At 40.8% G+C, this 24,965-nt stretch overlaps 1 protein-coding gene across 1 annotated transcript in view; it reads left to right on the forward strand.

Moving 5' to 3' along the window:
• The window catches only part of LOC141763201 (activin receptor type-2A-like), a 48,609-nt gene that overhangs the window by 14,550 nt on the left and 9,094 nt on the right, over positions 1-24,965 (forward strand). Inside the window, exons 2-6 of the mRNA XM_074627675.1 lie at positions 6,494-6,701; positions 8,184-8,317; positions 10,120-10,274; positions 23,265-23,408; positions 23,963-24,106. Coding sequence (XP_074483776.1) covers positions 6,494-6,701; positions 8,184-8,317; positions 10,120-10,274; positions 23,265-23,408; positions 23,963-24,106 — 785 coding nt within the window. The remainder of the gene's footprint in view (positions 1-6,493; positions 6,702-8,183; positions 8,318-10,119; positions 10,275-23,264; positions 23,409-23,962; positions 24,107-24,965) is intronic.

Consider the following 24,965-nt stretch of genomic DNA (forward strand, 5'->3'; position numbering starts at 1 on the left):
AAAATATTTACTTTTTATTCAAATGATTACTGTAAAACATTCAGCAACATCTATTTACATGAATACAAGAAAATCTGTGACAAGACGTAGCACTATTAGTAAGTAATTGCAATTACTTCTTTAAGATCGCACATTCAACTTTAACTTAGCTTAATAACAGCAACTTGCGTAGCTCGTTTCCAAACTATCATTTGGTTAATTATCCGTGGTATTGCTGTGAATTTGCTCAGCATACATCATGATTGAACATTTAACTTGCTCTGGGAGCTCGAATCAATTTCGCGGATATCGGTTTCCTTTTTGAAGCTTCAGGTGAACTCGGGCCAGCAGCGAGTTGGCTGTTTGTCAGCCTATCACGGCGCATCTCGCTATCAGAGAGGAAAAGCATCACCCTCTGCGTCCTGCTCTCGGTGTCAGGGCCTCGTTCTCGGAATTGCCTCTACCTGACATGACCTGTTGGCCGCCACACAAAAGATTGAATTTTCGGAGCCGGCAGCAGATAATCAGTAATCTCTCCAGTCGCAGCATCTCTGCCAGGTTCACAATCTTCTCCATCTTCATATTACACTCTCTCTAGTGAATCACATCCCCCGATTGCAGCCTAATTGTTCTTTAAAAAAATCCGGTGTAATTACCTTATCAGATTGTTCTGTGGTCGCACCCTTACTGATGATTTCTTGTAAGTTCGGTGGGAGCTTAGTGGAAAAAGAGCATCAGCTAAACGCCCAAAATGTAAAATGTCAGAGTGAATTTTCAGAGCCACCAGGCAGCTAGCGAGGGGTGAGGGTGGGTGAGAGAAGCAGTTTTTCAGAAAAAGCCCCAGTGGATTGAGAAGTGGGTCGGGTGTTTAGACGTTTTGCAGGGGAGGCATTGCTGAAATGTCCGCAGCTAAAGTAGGTCGCGGTTAACCTTGATAAATCTCTTAGTAAAGGACACTTTCCTTTTGAGGGGAGGCGATAAATTAAACATCACAAAACCTCTTGTTGTTGGAGTTTCTCAGAAGTGGCCTCACAGTGATGCATGTCTTACATATGAAATAGATGTTTTTCTTTGCATGAGCTGACATTTCAGCCATTATTATCAATTACCTAGACGTGCTGATTAAGACTAAATAGCTTTTTGTTGCTTTTACGCTTTTGTTTCACTTGTTTTGTTTCTTTTATTTAAACACTCTGTGACATTTCCTTTTAGTGCGGCGGTTCCCAAACTGTGGGGTGCCCCAATGACCATGGGAAAACGTGATGCTCAATCAATATTTTGACGTCAAAACCTTTTTCACGGTGCAACAGTAAGCAAATCAGCTCTTTATACATCCATGGTAGCGATGGTGTTCATTCAGACAGACAGTCTGTTTACAGACCAGAACTAATTTTCAATCTTATTTTGGAGCCAATAAACACATCTGATTTAAAAAAATATATTTTCTTTCTTAAGATATGTCCCCTTATATTGCAAATAGAAAGAGGTAGAATCATGTTTTGAGTGGAGTATCCCTTTTTCATTTTGTAACACAACGTGATATAATACCTCAAAAACCAAAATAAATACCGTGATGTACATTTTAGGTCATATCGCCCACCCCTACACTCACTACATTTTCCTTTAGTGCCTGATGAATTAAATATGTTACAAGCGTCGTCACCAAGAAAACGACCTTGCATTAGTGGCATGCATCTGTAGCCGCCCAACGTTGTTTTTCTTCCCTGATCTTTCTCTCCAACAAACCTCATTACGACAAACAAAGTGAGCCTGTGCCACTCATGTTTGACATTTCCATGCGTGAAATATCTCTGAGACAAAGAGGCTTCTCTCTTTATTGCCTGGATGTGTGCTGGTGGGTGGAAGCCCTATTGTATGTCCTTGCACAATCGCTGGTGTAGGCTCTGCACTGGCTGACATTATCCGCTTTACTGAACTCTGAGCTGCGACTTAGTCAGAAGATTGATTTCTCTGCTTTATATCCTTCATATCCGCCATACTGCCGGGCAGCTCTGGCCCACCTTTGGCACACGGCACTATAGGCAGTGGGCCTGTATTGTCACCTCATTTCAGAGAAGTGATTGATTTGAGCTGTTAGCGGCTGTATTTACAACGGAGCACTGTATTTGCAGTTCACATGGCTCACAGCTCTTTCTAACACAGAGTAATACCTGAATGGAGGCGTTATCAGTGGAGCTATTGAGGTGTTGCAGCTTGTCTTGGCCGAGTACAACAAAGACGACTGGCCTTTTGTCTTTGAGTTGTGCCGTATTTAGAAAAACATCAGTTTACTCGCAATTTACATATATTTAAATTCGTATTAGTGCGCATAAATGTGATTATAGAAACCAAATCATCTCACGGAAAAAGCCAACTTTCCTGTCAGTGCAGGACATCAAACCAGAAGTGTCAAACATTTGCTGGTTCCAGCATCTCAGATGTGAGGATTTCATGCTTTTTGTTTGTCGTAAATAATTTTAATATCTTTGGGTTTAGGACTGTTCACAACTTCAATACATCTTCTTGGGTTGTGGGAAATTTTACAGGGAATTTTTCACTTTACTCGACATATTAAAGTCAAAACTATTAATGGACTAATCGACAAAATCTGCAGATTAATTACTAGAAAGTAATCATTAGTTGCAGCCCTAATAACAATAGTCTGTAGCTTCCCAGTGGTGTTCCTTATGTATTCAAATCCAAACATTCAAATTATCAAAATGTTATTTTCCCCTCAAACCTTTCTAAAAACGTTTTCCCACGTAACCCGACATAGGTTTCTGCATGATGACGCTGCTACATGTACAGTATATATACATCCTTATAGTCGGTGTATTGGGGTTAAGTTCAGTAACTTAGATGGCGGTCGGCGTGCTCCCAGTTCGGAGAAGCAGACAGGAAGCTAAGCAACATACTTCTAGGAACATCCAGTATTAGTTTCACCTGTTTTCTGTGCGCTGCATGCTCATTATTATTGCATTGAGTTGCTTGTAATGAAGTTCATACAGGAACTCATCCTTCCTGCCGCATTCACTGTAAATCACTCCCCAGTAAAATGGAAATGCGTATGCCAAGCACCTCGATGCGACGTCCACGGGGATCAGCGCTAGCATGGCTAATGCTGTTACACCAGACGTGGCTAATGAGCTAACCTTCCGCTTTACCTCTGCATACCTCCCTATAATTATCGCCTTCAGCTCCCACGAGGGCCAGCGAAGGGAGCGATGCATTCATCCCCATCCAGGAAGAGTAGAAAGAGTAGAAACCAGGCGCCATACAATGGACACTTAAACTGCTGCAGGGCCTGATGGAGTGGATGAATTTACCAAACACAGCCGGGTATGTTGCACCTCATTTTTAGACAAAGTCATAGCATGCATCACGGTGTAGCAGCAGTATCATACTAGCAGTAGGAGGTTACTTAAGGACAGGGTCTTCCAAGGAAAACATCAAACCTGTTTTCTTACCTTATGTTGCCTGTTGTTTGAGACAGGTAACACCCTAAAGGCTTGATGGGATATTTAAAGGCTCACCAAGCACTTGACTTATTGTTTGCATTATATACGTAAGGCTGTTTTTTTGTTGTGAGTAGTGTTTCATGCAGACATTTTATGGTTCTGCCTTTTCAACAACTCTTTTTGCACCTAATACCTGCTGCAGATTTGTGCGTTTTGCTCAAGGGTATCTTGGCATTAGTTTGTAATGGAAAAAAAACAAGTTAATTTTCCTTTTCCTTGGCTTGATTTTGCAGAGCTCAAACTATTGTTTACCTTAAAAGGAAAAGTGTGTTAACATTTCGGTGGATCTATTAGCAGAATTGGAATATAATATTCATAATCGGGCTGTCAATCGATTCAAATATTGAATAGTGATTAATCGCATGATTGTCCATAGTTAATTAGCTAATTAATCACATTGTTTTATCTGTTCAAAATGCACCTTAAAGGGAGATTTGTCAAGTATTTAATACTCTTTATAAACATGGCAGTGGGCATATATATATATATATATCTGTGTCTATTTACTCGTGTTTTAATTTGCTTCCAGTTTTCCAGTTTTTCCAGACATGCATTTCCATCATACTGTATGCTTGCGTGGGCTCCACTCAATTATCAGCCCAGACTATTTTTCTCGTCTCTCTATCTGCTTCAGCCATTTGCTCTCGATCAACAGTTGCACCTGTTGCTGTGAAATAGTTTGGGGCTTCATGGGAAATGGATTTGACGAGAGAAAGCTCCGTCAGCGGCGCCGCTAAGAGGCAGAGTGACCTCGCCTGCCAGTGAAGTAGCCTCTCTTCCATCTGCAGCTGTTAATGTCGGTGAAAAGAGACCTGCAGCACTTCCAGGCCCCGCGCTGGCATTAACTGGCTTTACTTAAGCAGCCATTTTATTGAAAAATAGATGATCTTCCTAAAGGTAGCCTCCATTACGGAAGCTGAGCCCTAATTTCTGGAAGCTGCTGTCACCGGAGACGCGGTCAGGGTGGACAGGACGCCTCTCCTCTGCGACGTTATTTCACTGGCAGAGGAGAAGTGGATAATGATCACATAAATTGGAGCATTATTCTTCATTTGACCTGCACTTCTCCGTTAAATTACGATGGCGCTTTTGACACATTAAAAGCAACAATAAATAAAAGCTGGTAAGGGCAAAAGTGCAGATCCTTGCTGGCTGGAAGAATAAAAAATGAGAATTTAAAGTGTATAAATAAGAAAGCCTATAAAACAAACCGCTCTGATACCTCTGCACAGGAGGGATTCCTCAAATGTTTTCATGGCAAACCCTAAATAGATGCACTAAGTAGATCACAAACCTCCGTAATCGCACATTAGAACCCAAAATACAGCGTTTAATCCGCGGCGATCCCGGCTGACATTACTGTCTTTAAGAGGATGTAGCGGGCTCGCTTTTAAAGCGAGAATGGCGATACTGGTATCATTTGAAACTAGACGACCTAAGGGATCCATTGGTACCAACTATGTCATGTTGTGACCTCTAGGATAATCACAGTCTCATGAAACTTTACAACCACAAACTAGAGACCTAGAGCATTCAGAGGATGAAAGATTGTCCATCTACCTTTCCTAGGTAGATGGACAATAAGGGGGTTTCTGAGCAGTTTACACAACAGAAGTGCTCGGCAATTCTTGCAGAAATCTCCAAATGACAAAAGTTTTTGAAACCAAATCAAAGCATGGCTTTTTTTTGTGTTCCTCAAGGTCTTGGTGTCTTAATGTGGTATTTTGTAAGGATTATTGATCATTTTTAGCAATTCTCGAGTGGTAAAAAATGGTTAAATTTAGCACCAAATCTGTGTAACAAATGGTATCAACCCAGAAATTGCTGCAACAACATATGTGACATAATACAGCATGGGAATGACCATCATATACTTCTATCATAATGTTCTAAACCCTTATACACTTGACACACAGTGGTGAGCATCTCAAATTAATCTTCAGGTTCCCAGCTTTCAGATGATGTACACCACTTCTATGTGACATCTACTGTTGACCTGCTATCTCCCCCTAAAGACCCCCTGTACCCCTTCAAAAAAGAGTAAAATGTCGGTCTCTAAGGGTTAACTCCAAGTTGCATTCGCACCAGAGGAGTAAGTTGGCTGTTGAGTGTGATTTTTAGCAGAAATGTCTGAGTGAAAAGGAAAAAATCTCACCTTGATAAGTACCGGAAAATAATAAAACGGCTTTGAAATTTGGTTTCTTGGGTCAAGAACTGAAATTTCTCGTGGCATTGAGCATCCGGATGTCTGTTATCAAGGATGTCTAAGAGCTGTAAAAACCTACTTATTGCACCTTTGTGAGCACAAACAGATTGATAACGTAGGAAGCACTGCTGGTTTCCTGTGTGTCTGAACCGTTTGGCTGGAAGCAGGCGAGCGGAGGCTGACTATCTTCAGTCTTGTCAGCAGTCTAAACTGGACTAACTCTCTGACAGGTGATGAGAGGCGGCAGCAGCAGCGCTAAACTGACAAGCTGTCATGCGGTATTTTTCCCTGGATATCGGTTTGCGAAAACCTGCTGCCTGCGTTCATCCGCAGGAAATCAGAGTCTGCTTTATTTTGGCGGGGAGGGAAGTCAGTCGGCTCGCTTCTGTTGTGTTTGTGTTGCTTTGCTTCTATTTCTCTAGAACCTTATTTTCTCTGTCATGGCTGGATAGTTTTATTGCTCATCTTAAAAAACTCATTTTTCATTGGTGTATTGACTCTGAAGCACTTGGGAACTCTGATAAAAAAGTACCACAGAAGTGAATTTTATTATTACTAAATGCTTCACTATATTACATACTTTGAGGCCGTAAAGAAATGTCATTCCACCAGTTATTGATACAAACTAAATTATCTTTTTTATCAATGACAGACGAGGAACATAACCTTTTCATCTCGCAGCCACAGTGGCTCGTAAATCCTCAAATTCAAAAAGTTTTTGAGGGCAAAATGTTTGATAGAACAATTGATATCTTTAACAACGTCACAACGCCCTCTTCGTCCTCTCCAGGTGCCATCCTGGGACGCTCGGAGACGCAGGAGTGCGCCTACTACAACTCCAGCTGGGAGAAGGAGCGCACCAACCGCAGCGGCATCGAACCCTGTTATGGCGAGAAAGACAAGCGGCGGCACTGCTTCGCCACGTGGAAGAACGTCTCCGGCAGCGTGGAGGTCGTCAAGCAAGGCTGCTGGCTGGACGACGTCAACTGCTACGACAGGTACGCTGAGGAACTTACCTTAGGTTTCCCTAGTTAAGGACAAGCTTTAATTGAAAGAGATTTTACAGCAGACGGGTAAGGGCGTTTGAAACTCGGGGAATGACGCGGCACATCATGAAATACCTCGCCTATTACCTCAAAGTCACGTTTGCGGGTTGGCTCTCCCCCTAGACGGCGCCGTTTTGAGGTGGATGTCTCCTCGCATTACGCACCGCCTCTCTGGCAATGTCCGGCTTCATATATAGCCTCTCACTTAGGATTAGGCAACAAAACCACTTAGTTAGGTTAAAGGAAAACGGCATTGTCGAGCTTAAAATAAGTACATAAACTAAGTAAAATATGTAAAACAACGTAACAACGTGTTTGTTGGACCCATCCACCTCCCCACCTGTCCGCCATAAGTGGTCTGTCTCACTTTACACAACACATGACAAACATCACCGTCACTACAAAACACTGCACCTTCATGCAGCCGTATAATATTCACGTCTCTGCTTTCTTCTGGTGGACAGGCAGGTCAAGTATGTGGTGTCATTTCAACATGCTGTCGGTAAAATGCGACGAAGGACTAGTTGAATAAACTGAATGCATGATTTGGGATTTAAAAGACCATCAGCAGATAAAAAGGTCAAAGTATAAACATATCAAAGACTACCAGTGTATCCATCCACTACTCCAGCACAAGCAAATGAGCCTTTTAGCCACTTACATTTTAATTATGGTACAAAGCTGTACAGTACATTCATTTCAATCCAGCACATCATGAGGAGAACTCCACTCTGAATACTCTTAAAATCACCTTGGGCACCGTTTTTGTTCCTCTGTGTGCTGCTTCTTCGTCTGAATGACTGGCACAAGGCTGCATTTTTAATTACCAGGCTGAGGAAATTGAAATTGCTGTGTGAATCTCCACTGGAAATGGAAAATGTGTCCAAACCCAGAGCAGTAAACAGACATTTCATACGTGGTGTTATTATAGTTTCTTCCTTGCTGGCTCCAGATGCTGGTTTGAGCCGGTTCTGCTTGTGTTTTCCTTTGATTCCTGAGCGATAAAGTTGCTGTAGATTCTGCAGCCCGCACAGTTTGGGTACCTCTACTCAGACGGCGCCGCCTCGCCTCCCTGGAGAGTCCAGAGCAAGTCGAGGGCGGCTGCCACTTCCTTTGGCTTTTATCTGATGACTGTGTGAGTGTGAAAGAGAGAGAGTGTGTGTGATTGTTAGTGTACATGTGTGTGTGTATTAGCGTGTGTAGGAGTTATTTTATAAGTGTTTTTCTTTCATGTCTTCTGCAGCAGAGAGGAAGGAGAGTGTGCTGATGCTTTATTAGAAAACATCATGTGTTCTGCAGTGAGTGCATGCAGATGATGGTTTTTGCGCGTGCGCGCGCGTGTGTGCACTCACTTGCACTTAAATAAAAATAAATTGCCTCCATGTCCTTCTCAGTGTGCAGTGTTTCTAATTTCCACCTCCGTGTCCTCTGCAGTAACGAGTGCGTGGAGAGGAAGGAGAGTCCCGACGTGTTCTTCTGCTGCTGTGAAGGCAACATGTGCAACGAGAGGTTCCTGTATGCCCCTGAAGCGCCTCCGCAGAGCGACCCGCACCATTCAACCGCCTACAGTATGTACAGTCCAACACACACACCGCAGTATTCTATTGAAAATGACAGACATTTACACCAGGTTTGTGTTGCAGCCACACCGAGTTGTGAACGAAAACAGTAGTGGGAAAAGTTACTTTTCAAAGTAACGTTGCCTCGGTACATATATGTAGTCAAGTATTTCTAAAGTTTGATGTATATTTAACTTTTTTTTTACCATCTCAATACTTTGACACAACATCTAGGCTTTTACTTTGAAGATATAAGGATATTTGCCAGCTACTGAGCAGCGAAAGAAGTGCTTTATTTGGTAATCGTACATGTTTTATCCGTTCAAAATGTACCGTAAGGGAGATTTGTCAAGTATTTAATACTCTTATCAACATGGGGGTGGGCAAATATGCTGATTTATGCAAATGTATGTATATATTTATTATTGGAAATAAATTAACAACACAAAACAATGACAAATATTGTCCAGAAACCCTCACAGGTACTGCATTTAGCATAACAAATATGCTCAAAATATTGCATAAATAAATAATAAATAAATTGAATAATGAATAAATAAATTAAAAAAATACATTTTAAATAAAAGAAAATGCAAAAAAAAAATTCAAGTTAATAAAATAAACAAATAATGGGTAAAATTAAATAGAAGAGTAGATATAATAATAACAATAATAATAAATGTATTTATATAGCACTTTTCAAAACAGATGTTACTAAGTGCTCCAAGACAATAAAAGCAGATAAATAACGTAAAAAAATAAGTAAATGTTAAAACAGAACATGTCCATAATAATAAAGTAGTTAAGTGGAAGAAGAAGGTGATAAAAACAAATATATATATATATTTATATACATATATATACAAATAGGGGAATTAATACAAGGATAAATAAATAATGAAGTCAATTTAAAACAGAAATGTCAATTTATGTCACATTTTATCAATTAATTAATGTCTACTTTTATTTTTAATATTATTTTTGGTACATCTATTGGTATATTAATTTATTTATCAAGTAATTTAAGCTGAGAGCAGAGACAAATTGGAGTTATCTAATAATAGTAATGAGGCTCTCGGGGTGTGTCAGAGAGATTTGAGAGTTGGATCGGAGTCAGGCTACACAGGTATGACTATTGCAAATACAAAATGATGTCACTGCCTTGAGCATGTAACATTTTGTGTGCGTTCACCATCCGGGTGTCCTTGCACTCATCACTTTACTGCAGAATTGTCCAACAGGCCCGTCTGTCTTTTCCTATTCCTTTAAATTTGACTCTCTGAAACCTGCAGACACCCTGTAGAGAAAAACTCTTTGACAAACGCCCCGAGTGTCCCATGATGCAGCTGGTGCAAACCCATCGGCCCCCTGCTCGTTGTTTCCCTCCCACCGCCCCGAGGACGGCAGTGGCGTCCGAGCGTCGGCGCTGTGACAGCACTGCCGAATCAGACTGTCACACCTTGTGATGGGAGGACGGGCTGAGCCAGCAGGCGTCACCCAGCGACTCCTGCAGGGGTCGGACACAGTTCAGAGCTCTGTTATTTTTGGCAGGCGGATTACGTTATGTCACGAGATAGATTTGCTAATCCTGCTGCGTGTGTGTATGTGTGTGCGTGCGTACATTGATATGATCCCTAAGCACAGTGGCAGTAAGCTGTAAGCAGGGATGGTTCTGCACTTAGAGATGATGTAGCACAATGTCAGGCCAATCAGACATGCTGTTTTCTACCATGTTTTATATTTCATGCTTTATTTTTATGTCTATAAAGATAAAAATAAGCAAATTAAAATCTATCTTTCTCTCCCCACAGCCACCTCCAACCCATTTTCCCAGAAGCCCCAGCTCTTCAGCACCCTGCTTTACTCGCTGGTTCCCATCATAGGCCTGGCCGCCGTCGTCCTCTTCTCCTTCTGGATGTGGCGACACCACAAACTGGCCTACCCGGCGGCCCTCGTCCCCACACATGTAAGTCTTAAACTCCAGCCCATGACCACGTTTTTCTGTCTTCATCTTTGGTCTTCATCACTGTAGTGCGGTCCCAGAGGTCACCTGTCAATCAAACAGCGTGGCAGGGACGGTGGTGTCCTCTTTCTTTGAAGTTGCTGCTGATGCAGTTAGAGTTTCTCTTTTTGTCTGCTCAGCCACGGCGGCCGTTGCGTTCCCACTTCATCTGTTAATTGCAAACAAAGGGGAAATGTAAAACGCATCGTTTCCTGATGATCCAAATGATTTATTTCTTGGAAACACATACTGTAAGTGCAAAAACACAAGCTTGGAAATAAACAGGAATAAACAAAATAGTTCAAAGTTACCCCATACCAGAAAGTTTGTAGTCGATACCACTACCAGGGAAATTCCACGATTCTCCATACCACGGTAAAAAACAAAAGTAAAACAATAAATCCCATGTACTTCAACATCCACTCCTTTATTACAGTTTGCATACTGGTTGTTAGGAAGTTAAAAAGCTCATAATTCCCTCTCTATTATCTATTATATATTGCTGTGAAAACATTTCCTTCAAACAACTGGATTCAAGTTTCTCACCAAAAATGACATTTTACTGGATTACATTTGAACGCATCATCATAACGTTAAAATTTACCTTCAACCAATGCTCATTTTTTTCAGGAAAAGCCATACTTTTGTTCGGCACCTTTCTAAAAGTTCTGTGAATGTATTATTTTTAGAAATATTCATCTACATGTCTAAATGTTCTCAATAAGACCTTTAAAAAATCTAAAATAATCATTTGCAGAGGATGTCTCGCTCTGCTCCGGTTGCTTTGAGTTTGCTAATTAGCTGCTCCTGTAAAAAGAGGACACTCTTGTATTGTTGGATGTTTGCAGTGTGATACAGTAAAACACTGTGCTCTTCTCTCTTTAACCAACCTTCAACTTTACCACTGATCTAGTTTCTCTAGTTTTCTTTTGGGCTGAAACAGCCCTGGCCTTTCGTGCCCCGAGCAGCGGAGGGACGGAGCTCCGGTCAGACAGAACAGACGCTCTGTGTGGAGAGTTTACGTTGGGATAATTGCTTTTTCAGTTTCTTCTTTCAGAGTTGTATAGACGGATGAGAGGAGCCCTGGTTTCTTTTTCCTTGAGTCTCTTTCTGAGCAAACACTTCTCAGACTTGCTTTTAATGCACCAGACTAGAGTTGAGATGGTTCATACTGTGTGTCAGCTTGTGTTGACGGACATCTGATCGTGTGCTCCCTGGGGGTGTAACGATCCATCGATCCAGATCGATATATTGATTCAGTGATCAACAATCCAGTATCATCGACGCAAAGTCAAAACATCGATACATATCATTATCTTTAAGATACGTCTTTATTTTGAAATTCCCTTGGCACGTCTGTTTCACCATTTCCGTCCAAGCGCACCTCATTCCTGAACGTACAAATCGTTCGTTCGTCGGCTGCACTGACATGAACTGGCGTGGGATCATGACGAGGAAACGAGTGGAGCAAGCGAGCGGTGTAGGCGAGCAGAATTATTGATGAAACTTGTGATTTACAATCATTAATCTTCTTTTTCTATTCAGCCATCAGGCTTTTTCCATAGCTGCTTGGTGGGAAAAACATCTTATCTACACTTTTGATCGTCTTCATGTCTTCACTTGAAGCAACCAGTTTCATCACCAACCTTTTAAACATCTCCATTCTTGTAGGACTGACTCCAAATTCCTGATTCATTAGTTTTTTTTTATGACTTACAGGCTGCTTTAACCCGAAAGAAGCAGCATATTCTCTCTCTGCTCGGCAGCAGGGGAGAAAGAAAACCCAAGCAGAGCTTCCACCGTATGGAAGAGGAGTCAGGGGCCTCTGCATTATTGATGAGACTTTATATAGGCAAACAAAACTAAACACAGAGACGCTCGCAGCTCTGCCTCGGAGGATGGCGATGGTGGTGGTGGTGGTGGTGGTGGGTGGGTGGGTAGAGCAGCGCGGGGGAGGGAGTGAGTAGAGACATGCAATTCTTTCAACTTAGTTATTGTATTTGCACAGCGCTAAAGCATCGCAGGGAAGAGATAAAGAGACAGTGACACAACACAATCAGGAAACAAATGCTAATGTGCATTGGAAAGAACAACACTGCTAAGAGGCTTATGAATCATCTTACCTGGAAACAGATAATAAATAAACAACATAAAACAAAGACATGACCAAAGAAGAGTGGATCAGATAACTAATGATGGGGGAAAAAACAGCTAAAATATTCATAAAATCACAAGGGGGAGAAAATCAAACAGCCGGGATGGAACAAATGAAGTCACGCCGGATGTGTATAATGGTGTGTGCAGAAGTATTTAATGCATGAATGAGTAGGTGTGCAAGGACAGGGGGAGGAAAGGAGGTCACTCGTACAAGGATGTAGTTAAAAGTGATGCTTTTCTGGAAGGAGGTGATGCGCCTGCTGCTGCTTGAAGGAGGCTAAAACATATTTGCAATCACTATTCAGTTCGGCTTGTTTTGCAATTGATTGAACCAGGTTTTTCAATATAGGAGATAGAGGAAGGCATCGAGATGGATGCACCGGGAGGGGATTTATTTCTATCTTCTTTTTTTTGTGGGAGGGTGGGTTGTTGTTGAAGATTTTTGTGTTGCACCACAGGCTGTATTAAAAAAAGCAGAGGTGACTACGACAATCACTCAAACAGCTCACTCTCGCAAAGTCATGGAGGACAGCTTCTAGCGATTCTTACACTGCTGAGAGTAAAAACACCTGCCTGATGAAATCACAAACACACATATATATATATATATATATAAATATATATATATTTATATATATATATATATATATATAAATAAGAGCTCAAGAGTTTTTATAAGCAACGCCTACTGTTGAAAACGACTTCTAGTATAGCTCCTGGCAAGCAAACAAATAAGCGTATTTCCAGAGGAGGGACCAAGTCGTTGTTTTGCAAGTCACAAGTAAGTCTCAATTCTTTACACTCAAGTCAAGTTTTAATCTTTGTGCTTGGGTGAAGGTATCAAGTATTTTCAAGTTAAAAGTCCAAGTGAAGTCACGAGTCATCGGTGTTAACCTCTTACCATTCCGCCCTTTTTTTTAGCGGGGTAGAGGAGGGGGACAGGGGATGTTCAGGGGTAATTAAAAAGCCAAAAGTAGATGTCACATAGAAGTGGTGTACATCATCTGAAAGCTGGGAACCTGGAGATTAATTTGAGATGCTGCTCAGCACTGTGTGTCAAGTGTATAAGGGTTTAGAACATTATGATAGACGTATATGATGGTCATCCCCATGCTCTATTACGTCTCATAACTTGTTGCAGCAATTTTTGGGTTGATGTCATTTGTTACACAGATTTGGTGCTAAATTTAACCATTTTTTACCACTGGAGAATTGATAAAAAATGATCAGTAATCCCTCCAAAATTCCACATTAAGACACCAAGACCTTGAAGAACACCATAGAAAAAGCCATGCTGTGATTTGGGATCAAAAACTTTTGACATTTGGAGGTTTCTGCAAGAATTGCATTTTTCGGCGATTGGATGGGCGAGCACTTCTGTTGTGTAAACTGCTCAGAAACTTTTTTATTTTTTTTGTTGGCTAGGAAAGCCATCCATCTTCTGAATGCTCTAAGTCTCTAGTTTGTGACTGTAAAGTTTCATGAGGCTGTGATTATCCTAGAGGTCACCACAAGTCATTTTATACAGCGAGGTCAAGTTTTAAAAAAATGGTGTCACTACAATGAAATGGCTCCTATGGGGACTAACATCATCACACATGAATACAGTTGGGCTCATTGGATCCACAAGAGTCTCAGCTTTACAGTGAGACCCAATTTATGTAATTCAAAGACTGTTTAGGGTCTAAAGTCACTCTCTGTGCAAGTGTTGTCCAAATGCACTTTTAACAAATTATGGACAGCTTTTTTGCAAGTCACCCTGTTAACTGATTACATTTTGAATAATTTGTCTGTCTATGTTTTTTGAAAGAGTCAACATGAATATCTCTTGTTTCATATCAACTTTCGGCCACTCAGTGAATCTTTAAAAAGCAGAATATATTTTATAGATTTAGTCTAAAAGAGCACCAGCACGCTGGACTTTAATTTCTGCTTCATCATGCTGCTGCATTCATCAGAGCACAATGCACTATACTTAGTCATGTATTTTTAATGTGACAGTAACAAATTGCCCACACTTGTTGCTAGTTAGATTGTAAAACGCCCTGTGTGTATGGGAAGTCATTATAGTTGTTCCTCACAGGTGTTTTCCCCTGTTCCCTAACATCCATGTGTCAACTTCAATGATGCTGTCTTTTAAACTGACATCACACTGCTCACATTTAATATACATCTCTAATTAAATAATAAATAATAGCATGTCGTGATAATATCGTATCGTGAAAATAATTTACGTCAATTTTTATTTTATTTTTCTTAATTTTTAACCAGTTTTTTTCACTGCTTTTTTTCATTTTCGTTTTAGTTTCCTGTAATAACCCTGGTTCATAGTCAGTCAAAGAAAAAAACTACATCAAGTTGCCTCCATTATTTTCTTTGGTAGGTAATGAAACATGCAGTCTTCATGATGCAAAAGTAATTGTTCCCACTTAATGGTCATTAACGGATTCATTATCACGCCTCTGCTCTCTAATTTTGCAACGCACTGAAGAAAGAAAGAAATCAAACCGAGCTCCTGTTGTAGTTTCACATACACTGTAGTCGTCAGCTTTACATTTGGACAGGCTGAAGGTTCGGCTGTTTGGTGGACTTCATCAAGAAGTGCATGATTTTCTTACTTACTTTCTAGACTCTGCAACCCTTAAAAAGATTAAATCCAGTGTGAAATACAGAAAATTATATGCGGCAACTTAATTGCCCAGTGTCATTATGTCGTTATGATGGTGGTCCATCACGGACTGCATATTTGCCACCAAGCCTCCATTATTCACACCACAGTGCCAAGTGGAGGCAAACTGGAATTGATTCTGTCTGAGTACACAGACCCACAGCTTTCACACGGAGAGCCCCGAAGCACTTAAACATAAAGTCTGCACATTTTTCGACCTGGACCCTATTTTCTTATCTCTATCCATCTCGCAGATCGATTCTGACCAAAATCTCATCATTTGCTTTATTATGGAGCTACTTGCATCTTGTTTGTCTGGGTGCAGCTTTCCAAAGGACTCCTAATGGGCCAGTGGACTCCCCCAAAGCCTTTTGACAGCTCCCAAATGATTTTTGGGACTTGTTGTTAAAGAAAGCTGGTTGAGAAAGAGCTACTTCTTTTGTTTGGGGTTGTTTTTTATATCCAGAGTTATGCTTGAAATCTCCTCAGCGAGGGACTTTTTCTTCACCTTACATTTATTTGTCTTGGTATTGACCAATGGTATCGGATATTTCCTGGTTTAAATTAAAAGGCTGGTCCATTATTTGTTTTTTTTTAGGTTTTTATATCATACTGTAGCTTCACAGTGGTGTTCCTTATGTATTCAAATCAGAACATTCACATTTGGGTGGGCGTTTCCATTTGAAAGAAGCGGAAAAGAACACAGATGGACCCGACCTATAAATATTTTCTATTTTATAAAGTTGTATCCAGACAAATCTCTTCGAGCTTCGAGCATCTTGTGTTATATGTGAAAATATTTATATATTTATCAAAGTAAGGTATCAAAAAAAGGCAAAACATTACCCAGCCCTTGTTGAGAAAGACATATTTTTTTGTCTGAGCTCTGTGTTAATCCTTTCATTCACATTCTTAACCCAACATTTCTGTGTCTTACATGATTTCTGTGGGTACATTCATGCATCTGTCATCAGGGTGCTCTGAACTTTGCATTTATGTTTGTCGGAAAACTGTTTTTTTTCCTTTTTACACATCCATCTTCAGTTGCTCTGCTTAAGAGCGTCATTTAAGTTCCTAACCATCTTGCCTTTGGTGCCATGCTTCTTATTAACACCATCTATGATCCATGTGGGATTACAAACGTCCTTCATGAGTCCCAAACCATAGCTTTGGAAGCGCTGGTCTGGAGTGTGAAGGAGAACAAAAGGACCCATCATCTCCTACCTTTTATCTGCCTCTATTTCATCCACTAACTGACAGGAAATAATTTCTCTGTTTGCTTCTTATGTTCCTTTTTCAACAAGCACGCCTTTCACATTATGGTGGAGGTAAGAGCAGTTCAATTGAAGTTGAAACACTATTAGTTTCCCCTTCTTTTTGGGTTCAGAGCTTGGTATGAATCCTCCACCTCAATCCCAGACCACCATTTTGTTCTTCTCTTTGCTTTTTCGACAGCGTCTTGCTTATTCGGTTCGTAGCACATTTCTGTTTTTTTTTCTGCCTGGGTTTATTGCATGGATGGATGTCTTTTGTGCTGAAAATGTATTGTGCATGGTGGAAAGTGGCCAACGTGGCTCCGAATGCAGCCCCCCTTTTTTTGTATGAATGTCCACCTGTGATGTTTATGTAACGTATTGTGCCTGATGTGACCCAGTTTCCACAATGGTATCTGCTAGACCTATGGCTCACCATGCAGAGAGAGACGGAGCAGGAGTGTTTGAAACTGCAGCATGCTTTTTCCATCTTATATGCAGACTGAGGAGGAGTGCAGATACATTTTGCATAAGTAGGAGAATTGCCACTTACCTGGAACATGTTTCAAGTCAGCGAGTGTAAATTACTTAAGTACAAGAGGAGCATAAGCCTTTTGCAAATGTACTTTGGCTCAAATTTTATCAAACTGGAGTAGAAGTAATGGCTGCAGACATCACAGAAAATTCTCATTTAAGAAAGAGGAGGTAGCAGCTCACTGCATAAAAGCCAGACTCTGACAGAGTTTAGACCCTGGCTTATTGTCAGTTTTTAAGGTCATGTCTACAGCAACTTTTTGTGTTTGATATAACCTCAAGTTTTATGGTCATGTCAACAACAAGATATGACCTTAAAGGGACAGTTTGGGTGTTTTGAAGTGGGGTTGTATGAGGTAATTATCCACAGTCGGTGTATTACCTACAGTAGATGGCGGTCGGCACGCCCCCAGTTTAAACACCTAAAAGAAAGGCCCACCTAAAAAAATCAATATCAGTTTAAGTGTACGTTATATTTTCAATATTTTCACCGCTTTATCTTGCCGTGAGACAGCTATACAGTTTATTTCCAACAGGGAACTGAAGCCGTTGTCTTGCTCGCACCAAAGCCACCAGGATGCTGGTCTACCCCTGAATCGATCGGTTAGTTTGTTTGTGTTATTGTGTGACTTTGGTTTGTTCGGATTCAACAAAGTCACACAATAACATGAGTAAACTAACCGATCGAGGCAGCAGTAGACCAGCAACCCCCTTGTTCTGGGAGGTAAAAATACAGTCTGGTTGCTTTGGCAAGAGTATAGATGGATATAACGGCTCCAGTTCCCCGTCAGAAAGGGCAGTCTAACAGCAAGGTAAAGCGGTGAAAATATTCTAAATATAGCGTACACTTAAACTGATAAAGTTCAGAGTATCTACCCACTTTCATGACTAGAATCAAACTTAGCATTTTGATTATGTCTATGTATACTTATCTGCACCGAAACCCAGGACAAACCAGGCCTAAAGGACCCGTTCTGATGTAATAGATGAAGGTGTAATCCGATTAGGCCATGGGAGACGGTTGAGGGTTGGGAAGAACGGCGTGAAGCAGCAGATTCTGTTTTCCTGTTTCCTGTGGTCTGCTGACTAAGTGTAATGCGCCCCCGTTTGAGGCCACGGCGCCCTGCAATCGGACAAGGGATCCGGTGACTCCCGAGGGAGGCCGGTGCTGGCCGGGCCGGGCCGCCTCGTCAGGCCGAAGCCCGGAAGACAGACAAAGAGTTTCCAGAAACAATGCAGACGCAAAGAAAGAATTGAGTCCTGTAATAATTTTTCGACCTCATCATCATCATCATCATCAGAATCATCTCTGGGAAGTCGTCAACATGTTGATGACTTGCATTGAAACATGACGCACTGCTGGTGCTGAGGATCAAATCCATCAGTCTATGTTGCCCGGCACATTAGCAGTGCAGGAATTCTCTTTGGTCTTATATCTTAATGATGACTTGCATTGTACCCTTTGAAGAACGCTGGTATGTCGAGCACGCCAGAGGCCTTTTGTGATCATTTCTCTCATGATCAGAGTCGGTATCACATATTTCACCGAGCACAATGAACGCTCAGGAATTTGTCTTGGTGACATTTTCTGCAGACATACTGATGGCTTCATTGTGCCGCAACGCAACAGGAATAGATAAGACGGTGCAGCCATTACTGATATCTTACTAAGGACTGAGGACCGACAGAAACTTGTTTTGGTACATTTTAAGGCTGGGACTTGTCTTTGTGCAGCCCTGTCTCCTAAAAATGATGTTTCCATATAACTAAGTTGATGGGTGGGAATGGGTGGATGGGTCCAACAAACTTTCACCCAGGAGACCGCTGTTGTTGTCCCGTGTGAAACGAAAAGTCAACGTTCACTTATTTTTGTAGTTGTGATGCATTTTTGTTTTGTTTTGTCTCAAAATCGTAGTCATTTTATACCAAACCAGGATGTTTTCTAACTAAACCAAGAAGTTTTGTTGCATTTTTTTGTTTTGTTTCAATTCACAACGCTAACCACGTGTTTAATACTGTCCGTAATCCGGGAGAAAATACCTTTCCTTCGAAGGAGACATGGTCGCTTTGTGACAAATCTGCAACTTATTAACAACCTGCATGGTAAAATGGTCCTTGGATAATACCCTAATTTTCTCCACAAAGTCGTGATCCGAATAATAATAGCTTCAGACTGCTCAATAAATGTACTAAAATTGGGTTTGGTGACGTTTCTGCTCGTGGAACAGTAATGGCACAAAGGGAGTCCTTCAATAACAAGCGTTGCCCCATTTTCACTGACATTCACAGCAGGTGTACCACTCTGGTTCTTCTTTCCCCCGCAATTTCCTGTCATATCTAATTGCTCTTGGGACATAAAACGCTCTCTTTATATCTGTTGTCGGGTCACTGTTTCTCATTGTTGTGCGCTTGTTTTTACTTGTTTATAGTGTTGGTAATTTAGAAATTTATGCACATTTGACTGTCAGGCTGGGGGGGAGGGGAAGTGTTGGATAAAGGTTGGATAAAATTGTCACCTGACCTTCCCTGGATTTCATTATTTCTTATATTGGGGGCTTTTAAGTGGGTCAGGTAAGAGACATAAAACACAATCAGGAAGGGAGAGAGACCAAGAGAAAAGGCTTGAAAGTATTATAAATTTTACAGTATTACAAACTTAGTGTTTTGATGATTTTACTGTTACTGAAGATACTTATTTTTGGACTTACTTTAACTTTTTATGGCGTGATATCTCAGGAACGCCTGGAGGGAATTTCTTCAAATTTGGCACAAACATCCACTTGGATTCAAAGATAAACTGATAACAATTTGGTGGTCAAAGGTCTCACATCCGTTTAATTCTCGTGATATCTTGGGAATGGCTTGAGCAAATTTCTTCAAATTTGGCACAAATGTCCACTAACTCAATAATTCATACGCAAATTATGATTTCACACGTGTTTAACTGGATAAAGTGATGAAGTGATGACATTTTGTTGACATGGATGTAAACTGCAACCTGACTGGTTGGTGGAGCCATACAACCGTGAGGCGGTAATTCTAGTCTCCTAATTACATGGTGCAGCACTGTGCCATGCTACCTATATAAGCCTTTCAACTACAGTCTATGTAAGCTATACCTAAACTCTCAAACCTCCCATATTCACTTGTATCCAGTCTTCTGCTGCAGGTTTATCAAAAAGTCCATTCAGTGTCAGTTATTCTTTAAGCTCAAACAGTGGTGCCAAATGAAGAGAGTTGCCAAGTACGCTCATACACAAGGTCTGAAATTACAGCCTGCTGAGCATCAAATCCTTTGACTTTAGTGAATAAATCAGTACAGGACTGCAAGCTAACTTTCTGATATGATAAAGTCATTATAACGTAAATATGCTCTATCTGATCATTACCCAATCAACTTCTAGCGCAGTGAGGGTGGTCATGTTGAAACATGAAGAAAAAATAAGGCAAGGACTGTACTTTCTCTTATATACAAAACAGCATTAAAAACAGATGTAAAGAAACATTTCTGTGGTACTTCAGATTCAGTATTTTGGTTGGTACAATGTGTTCTTGAAGATGTTTCTCAAGGTGCCAACTTGGGAGCGCTTGGGCCGCTCTGTAATCCAACCTCGGCACCGTCGTGGGTAATTTTCCCCGTCATTTGGCTGGCGTTCAGTGTGAAAGCAGTGTGTAGAGACAGCAGGTCTGCCTCGCAGCTCTCTGTTAGAGGGGAAAAGGCTTTGAGTAAACACGGCAGTTCCCACTCGAATCCTCCGTTCCCCCCCTTTGCTCTGCCAGGCAGCTTATGAAAGACACAGACACCCAAACAAAACAAAAGAAAAGTGTTATTCTTACAAAGCTTCTTGTTAATCTGCAGCTGCTACTAGAATGATGTGTACTAGAGCAACCTCCGCTCAATAACAGATTAGACTGGATGAAAATTCATCATCCCTGGGGAGCAGAAAATACTATATAAATTAGGTATTAGATATTAACAAGACTACGAGTCTGCAGTCATGCTAGCGGCTCTCGAGTAGAACTAACATTATGCAACTTATTTGTAAAAGACTGCATGGTGATCCTTTCAGGAGAGTTTAAATTCTTATTGAGAAGCATTTGAACAGCATCATATCATGGTAATCCGACTACAGAAATGATCCTTTAACTGCAAATTAATATTCTTTTTATTCATTTTTCTAATATTACATGTCATAACAGGCATCTCTCCAGGAATAAATGCCAAACAAGGTTAATTTTGTTTTATATTCCCACGGTTTTACATCTAAATCCTTTGCTTTATTCCTTTCTTGGACAACATATATCATGCTTTACCAACAGCCATGAATAAGAACGCTTTTAAGGTCTTTTTTTTCGTGTCAATATATGTTTTTGAACTGTTGTTTTTGCCATGAATAATTTCCCACAGAGCATGAATATTACGCAGCGAAAAAGCGTCATACTTTTTTTTACGGAAGACTGGACAACGCCATGGTAGGGACCTGTCAATCACAAGGTAGCCCCGCCCTAAAGCATCCCCTGCTTTATGGTCTATTTGACTCTAAATGGGACCATAATTTACTAAATGAACATCATGCTGTATTGAAGAAGACTTGAAACTAGAGATTGAGACCATAAACTCATGTTTACAATGATTACTGAGGTAATAAATCAAGTGAGAAGTAGGCTCATTTTCTCATAGACTTCTATACAATCAGACTTCTTTTTGCAACCAGAGTAGTCGCCCCCTGCTGGCTGGTAGAAAGAATGAAGCATTGGCTTCCCTTTTCAGACTCGGAGGTTGCACATTGGTGCCGTTCGCTTATAAAAGCGTCTAGATACACAATATTAGCAGGTGAGTATTCAGCATTTTTTTGTTGTCGCCCCCGGTGTGTCAAGGCCTTTTAAACTGGAGAGTCAGACTAAAGGATTTTCAAAAATGAAAGTGTGAAATGTCACACTGCATCTGAGACACTTTCTCTCTTTTCAATCAAACAGTTCTGTCTTTATAAACTAAAGGCCACAAAGTTCATGACCAGGTGAGCAATTTCAAATGGGTAAAACCCATAAAGGCTAATAAATTGTGTTTGCTTCTGATGCCACAGTAATCTTGTCAGGACAGGCAGTTAGAAAGACTTGGATATCACCAGTCTTTAAGAAAGGGTGGTTGCCAAAATCTTGACACCTGCAGAGAGAACTCATTGGTGCGAGTGTTGCTTCCATGTATTAGATCTTGTATCGGTAGGCCAAATGGGGGGCATTTTATGGTGAAGTTAGAAAAACAGACTGTGATTGACAAGCGTGTTTGATATAGTATCACAGTGCCTGAATGGATCCTCTGGGCCTCAGGGTCTTGAAACTTGCTCCAGCTTATCAAGCACCTTCAGTTCAAGTAAAAACATGAACATCGGCGGCGTTGCAGAGGGAAAGATTTCTCTTTTTTACTGACGGCAGCGATACAGAGGCATGGAAGTAAAGCTGAGATTTTACAGTATCTGGTTTCATCAAAGGCCATCAGTCATATGCTAGTCTTTCTCCTTCGCCTTTTATCCTTTTGGAAATGTGACTCCCTCGCTGCATGCTTCTGTCTCTGTATCCTCGCTCACCCTCCGTCCTTCCCTGTGAAGTCACATGTGAAAGTGATCAGCTTAATCCCGATCACCAGCTGTGTTTAACCTACTTTAGATTTGGAGCACTTGGCTTCCTTGCTTTCACTTTTGTTTATACGGGATTAGCACACACGCATGAGATTTGACCTACCAGGGTTAGACACGACAACGAAATGTTTTTTTATTTAACCACTAATTACTGTTTCATATTCAGATCTTTACGTGCCTTGTTTTAGATCTCCCCCCACCCACTTTTCCTCATTAGATTGAAACAGGCAACTTTCCAGCTACAATCCTGCTTTTGTAAACTCAAGCAAATGCAGCTCTGAGGGGTTTAATTGAGTTTAAAATGAATGAATCCATACCCTGCTTGGTATGCTGTGTCCTCACTGCCAGAAAAACTTCACAGTAATAATAATAATAACGCTGAACTTAAACATGCAGCACTTCCTAAACTGCTTTAACAATCAAATAAAGCAAACAACAGACCCATAAAATATATAAAAGCAATATAAAGAATAAAGAAACAGTATGTTGGCAAAAAAATATATCAAAGCGAGTCTATAAATGTGAGATTTAAGATGTGAAGATGATAGTGATTCTGCTGGCCTAAGCTCCTCCGGCACGTTGTTGCAGAGCCAAAAGCCCGGTCACCTTCAGTGTAAGCCAATGCTATTTTAATGCCCTGCAAAGACAAAAAAAATAAAGAATAACACCGTCCTCTGTCTTTTTTTTCTCTGCCCTCTCTCTACAGGATCCCGGGCCATCACCCCCGTCCCCCATTTTGGGGCACAAACCGCTGCAGCTGATTGAGATGAAAGCCAGAGGGCGCTTCGGGTGTGTGTGGAAGGCCCAGCTGCTCAACGACTTTGTGGCTGTTAAGATCTTCCCCATCCAGGTATTATTACGACTTTGTGAAGCGTGTAGATGATAAGACAAACAGGCAGCTTATAGATTTAATACAGAATGTAAAAAGCAATGAGGCATCGCAACATTAAAGATAAAAGAAGAAGCTTATTTTATATTTAAGAGTTTATTTTATTCCTGTTCTGAGTGATGAGCTTGTTGCTCACATAAAAAAAGACTTATTTCAAACTTTGTGTTATATCTAATAATTTACTACTACACTTTACACTACTTGTCAACACCTTACTTTTCTTCTACAAACTATGTTTAATGCTTTTGTTAAAGAGAAACTTGGTCCAGTATTGAGGGAGAATTCTGCAGACGGCAGCCGCTAAACAGGCTGCAATGTACCGAGCCGATAAATACCTGTGACTACTGCAGAGTCATTTGTCCTGAGAATAAATGCCGAAGACAAAAGCCAGATGTTAGTGGATGTTTGGGGCTTTGCACACAAAAACATAGGATATTAGGGTCCGAAATTACCCTTTAATTAGGTGGCTTGATGACAGATATAACATCTGCATGTGTCTCTGTGCTCTTGTTTAGGACAAGCTGTCTTGGCAGAACGAGTATGAGATCTTCAGCGTGAGCGGCATGAAGCACGACAACATCCTCCACTTTATCGGCGCGGAGAAGAGGAACAACAACCTGGACCTGGAGCTGTGGCTCATCACCGCCTACCACGACAAGGTACGCTGTCCGCCATGGAGCTGCACCACCTTTTATTTTATTGAGTCATCTTTTGTTTTATAAGAAATAGACAGATTTTTAACAAGCACAGGAGAAGAAGTGGTTGTACATGATACAGGATTGTGATCCAGTTTAATAGCAAAGCAATACATGCTGGAAACTTGGCTTCAAAGTAAAAATGCATATATGATATAAGATATAAATGATTAAGTATACCTCCCAGAGTATGGCGCTAATCTTTTAGCCTTTTCCATTCACTTACATGGAACGGTTAGCATTAGCTACACTGTTAGCAGTGCACTGTTTTCCTATGGGGGAGATGATTGGCGAGATTACACATTAATAATCTCTCTCCTAACTATGCAGAGATTAATTACTTAATTAATGTTACATAGGAGTAACATAGCTATGTTAAAGGCTATGTTCTCATAGTTTTTAGGTGTTTTCTATGTGCACATTAGTTCCCAAATTACATAATTAAGAGCCAATCCAAACCAACTTCTAACTTTGATTTAAACTTGACATCCCGTGCTATGCTAAGCTGGCTTTAACTCAACACTTGCTACCACTGACAGAGACATTAGACCGGGAAAGTAGTGCTGTAACAACAATGCAGAGGGGTGAAAGGATGAAAGGAAAGCTGTTGGTGGTGCATCCAAAATAATTCAATCTCGAGTGTAACTGAAACGAAGACTGAAGTCCAAATAAGTACTCAAGTTTCCACAACTGAACAGTCAAATTCAGACACATTCACATCGTAATAAATAAATAAACATATAACAGAAATATGCCACTGGAGAGAAGTGATTACTGTGAACGCGTGTTTTCCAGTTACGACCCAGGTTATTTGTGTCCATGT

This window comes from Sebastes fasciatus, chromosome 24, assembly GCF_043250625.1.
Source record: "Sebastes fasciatus isolate fSebFas1 chromosome 24, fSebFas1.pri, whole genome shotgun sequence".
NCBI classification, from domain to species: Eukaryota; Metazoa; Chordata; class Actinopteri; order Perciformes; family Sebastidae; genus Sebastes; species Sebastes fasciatus.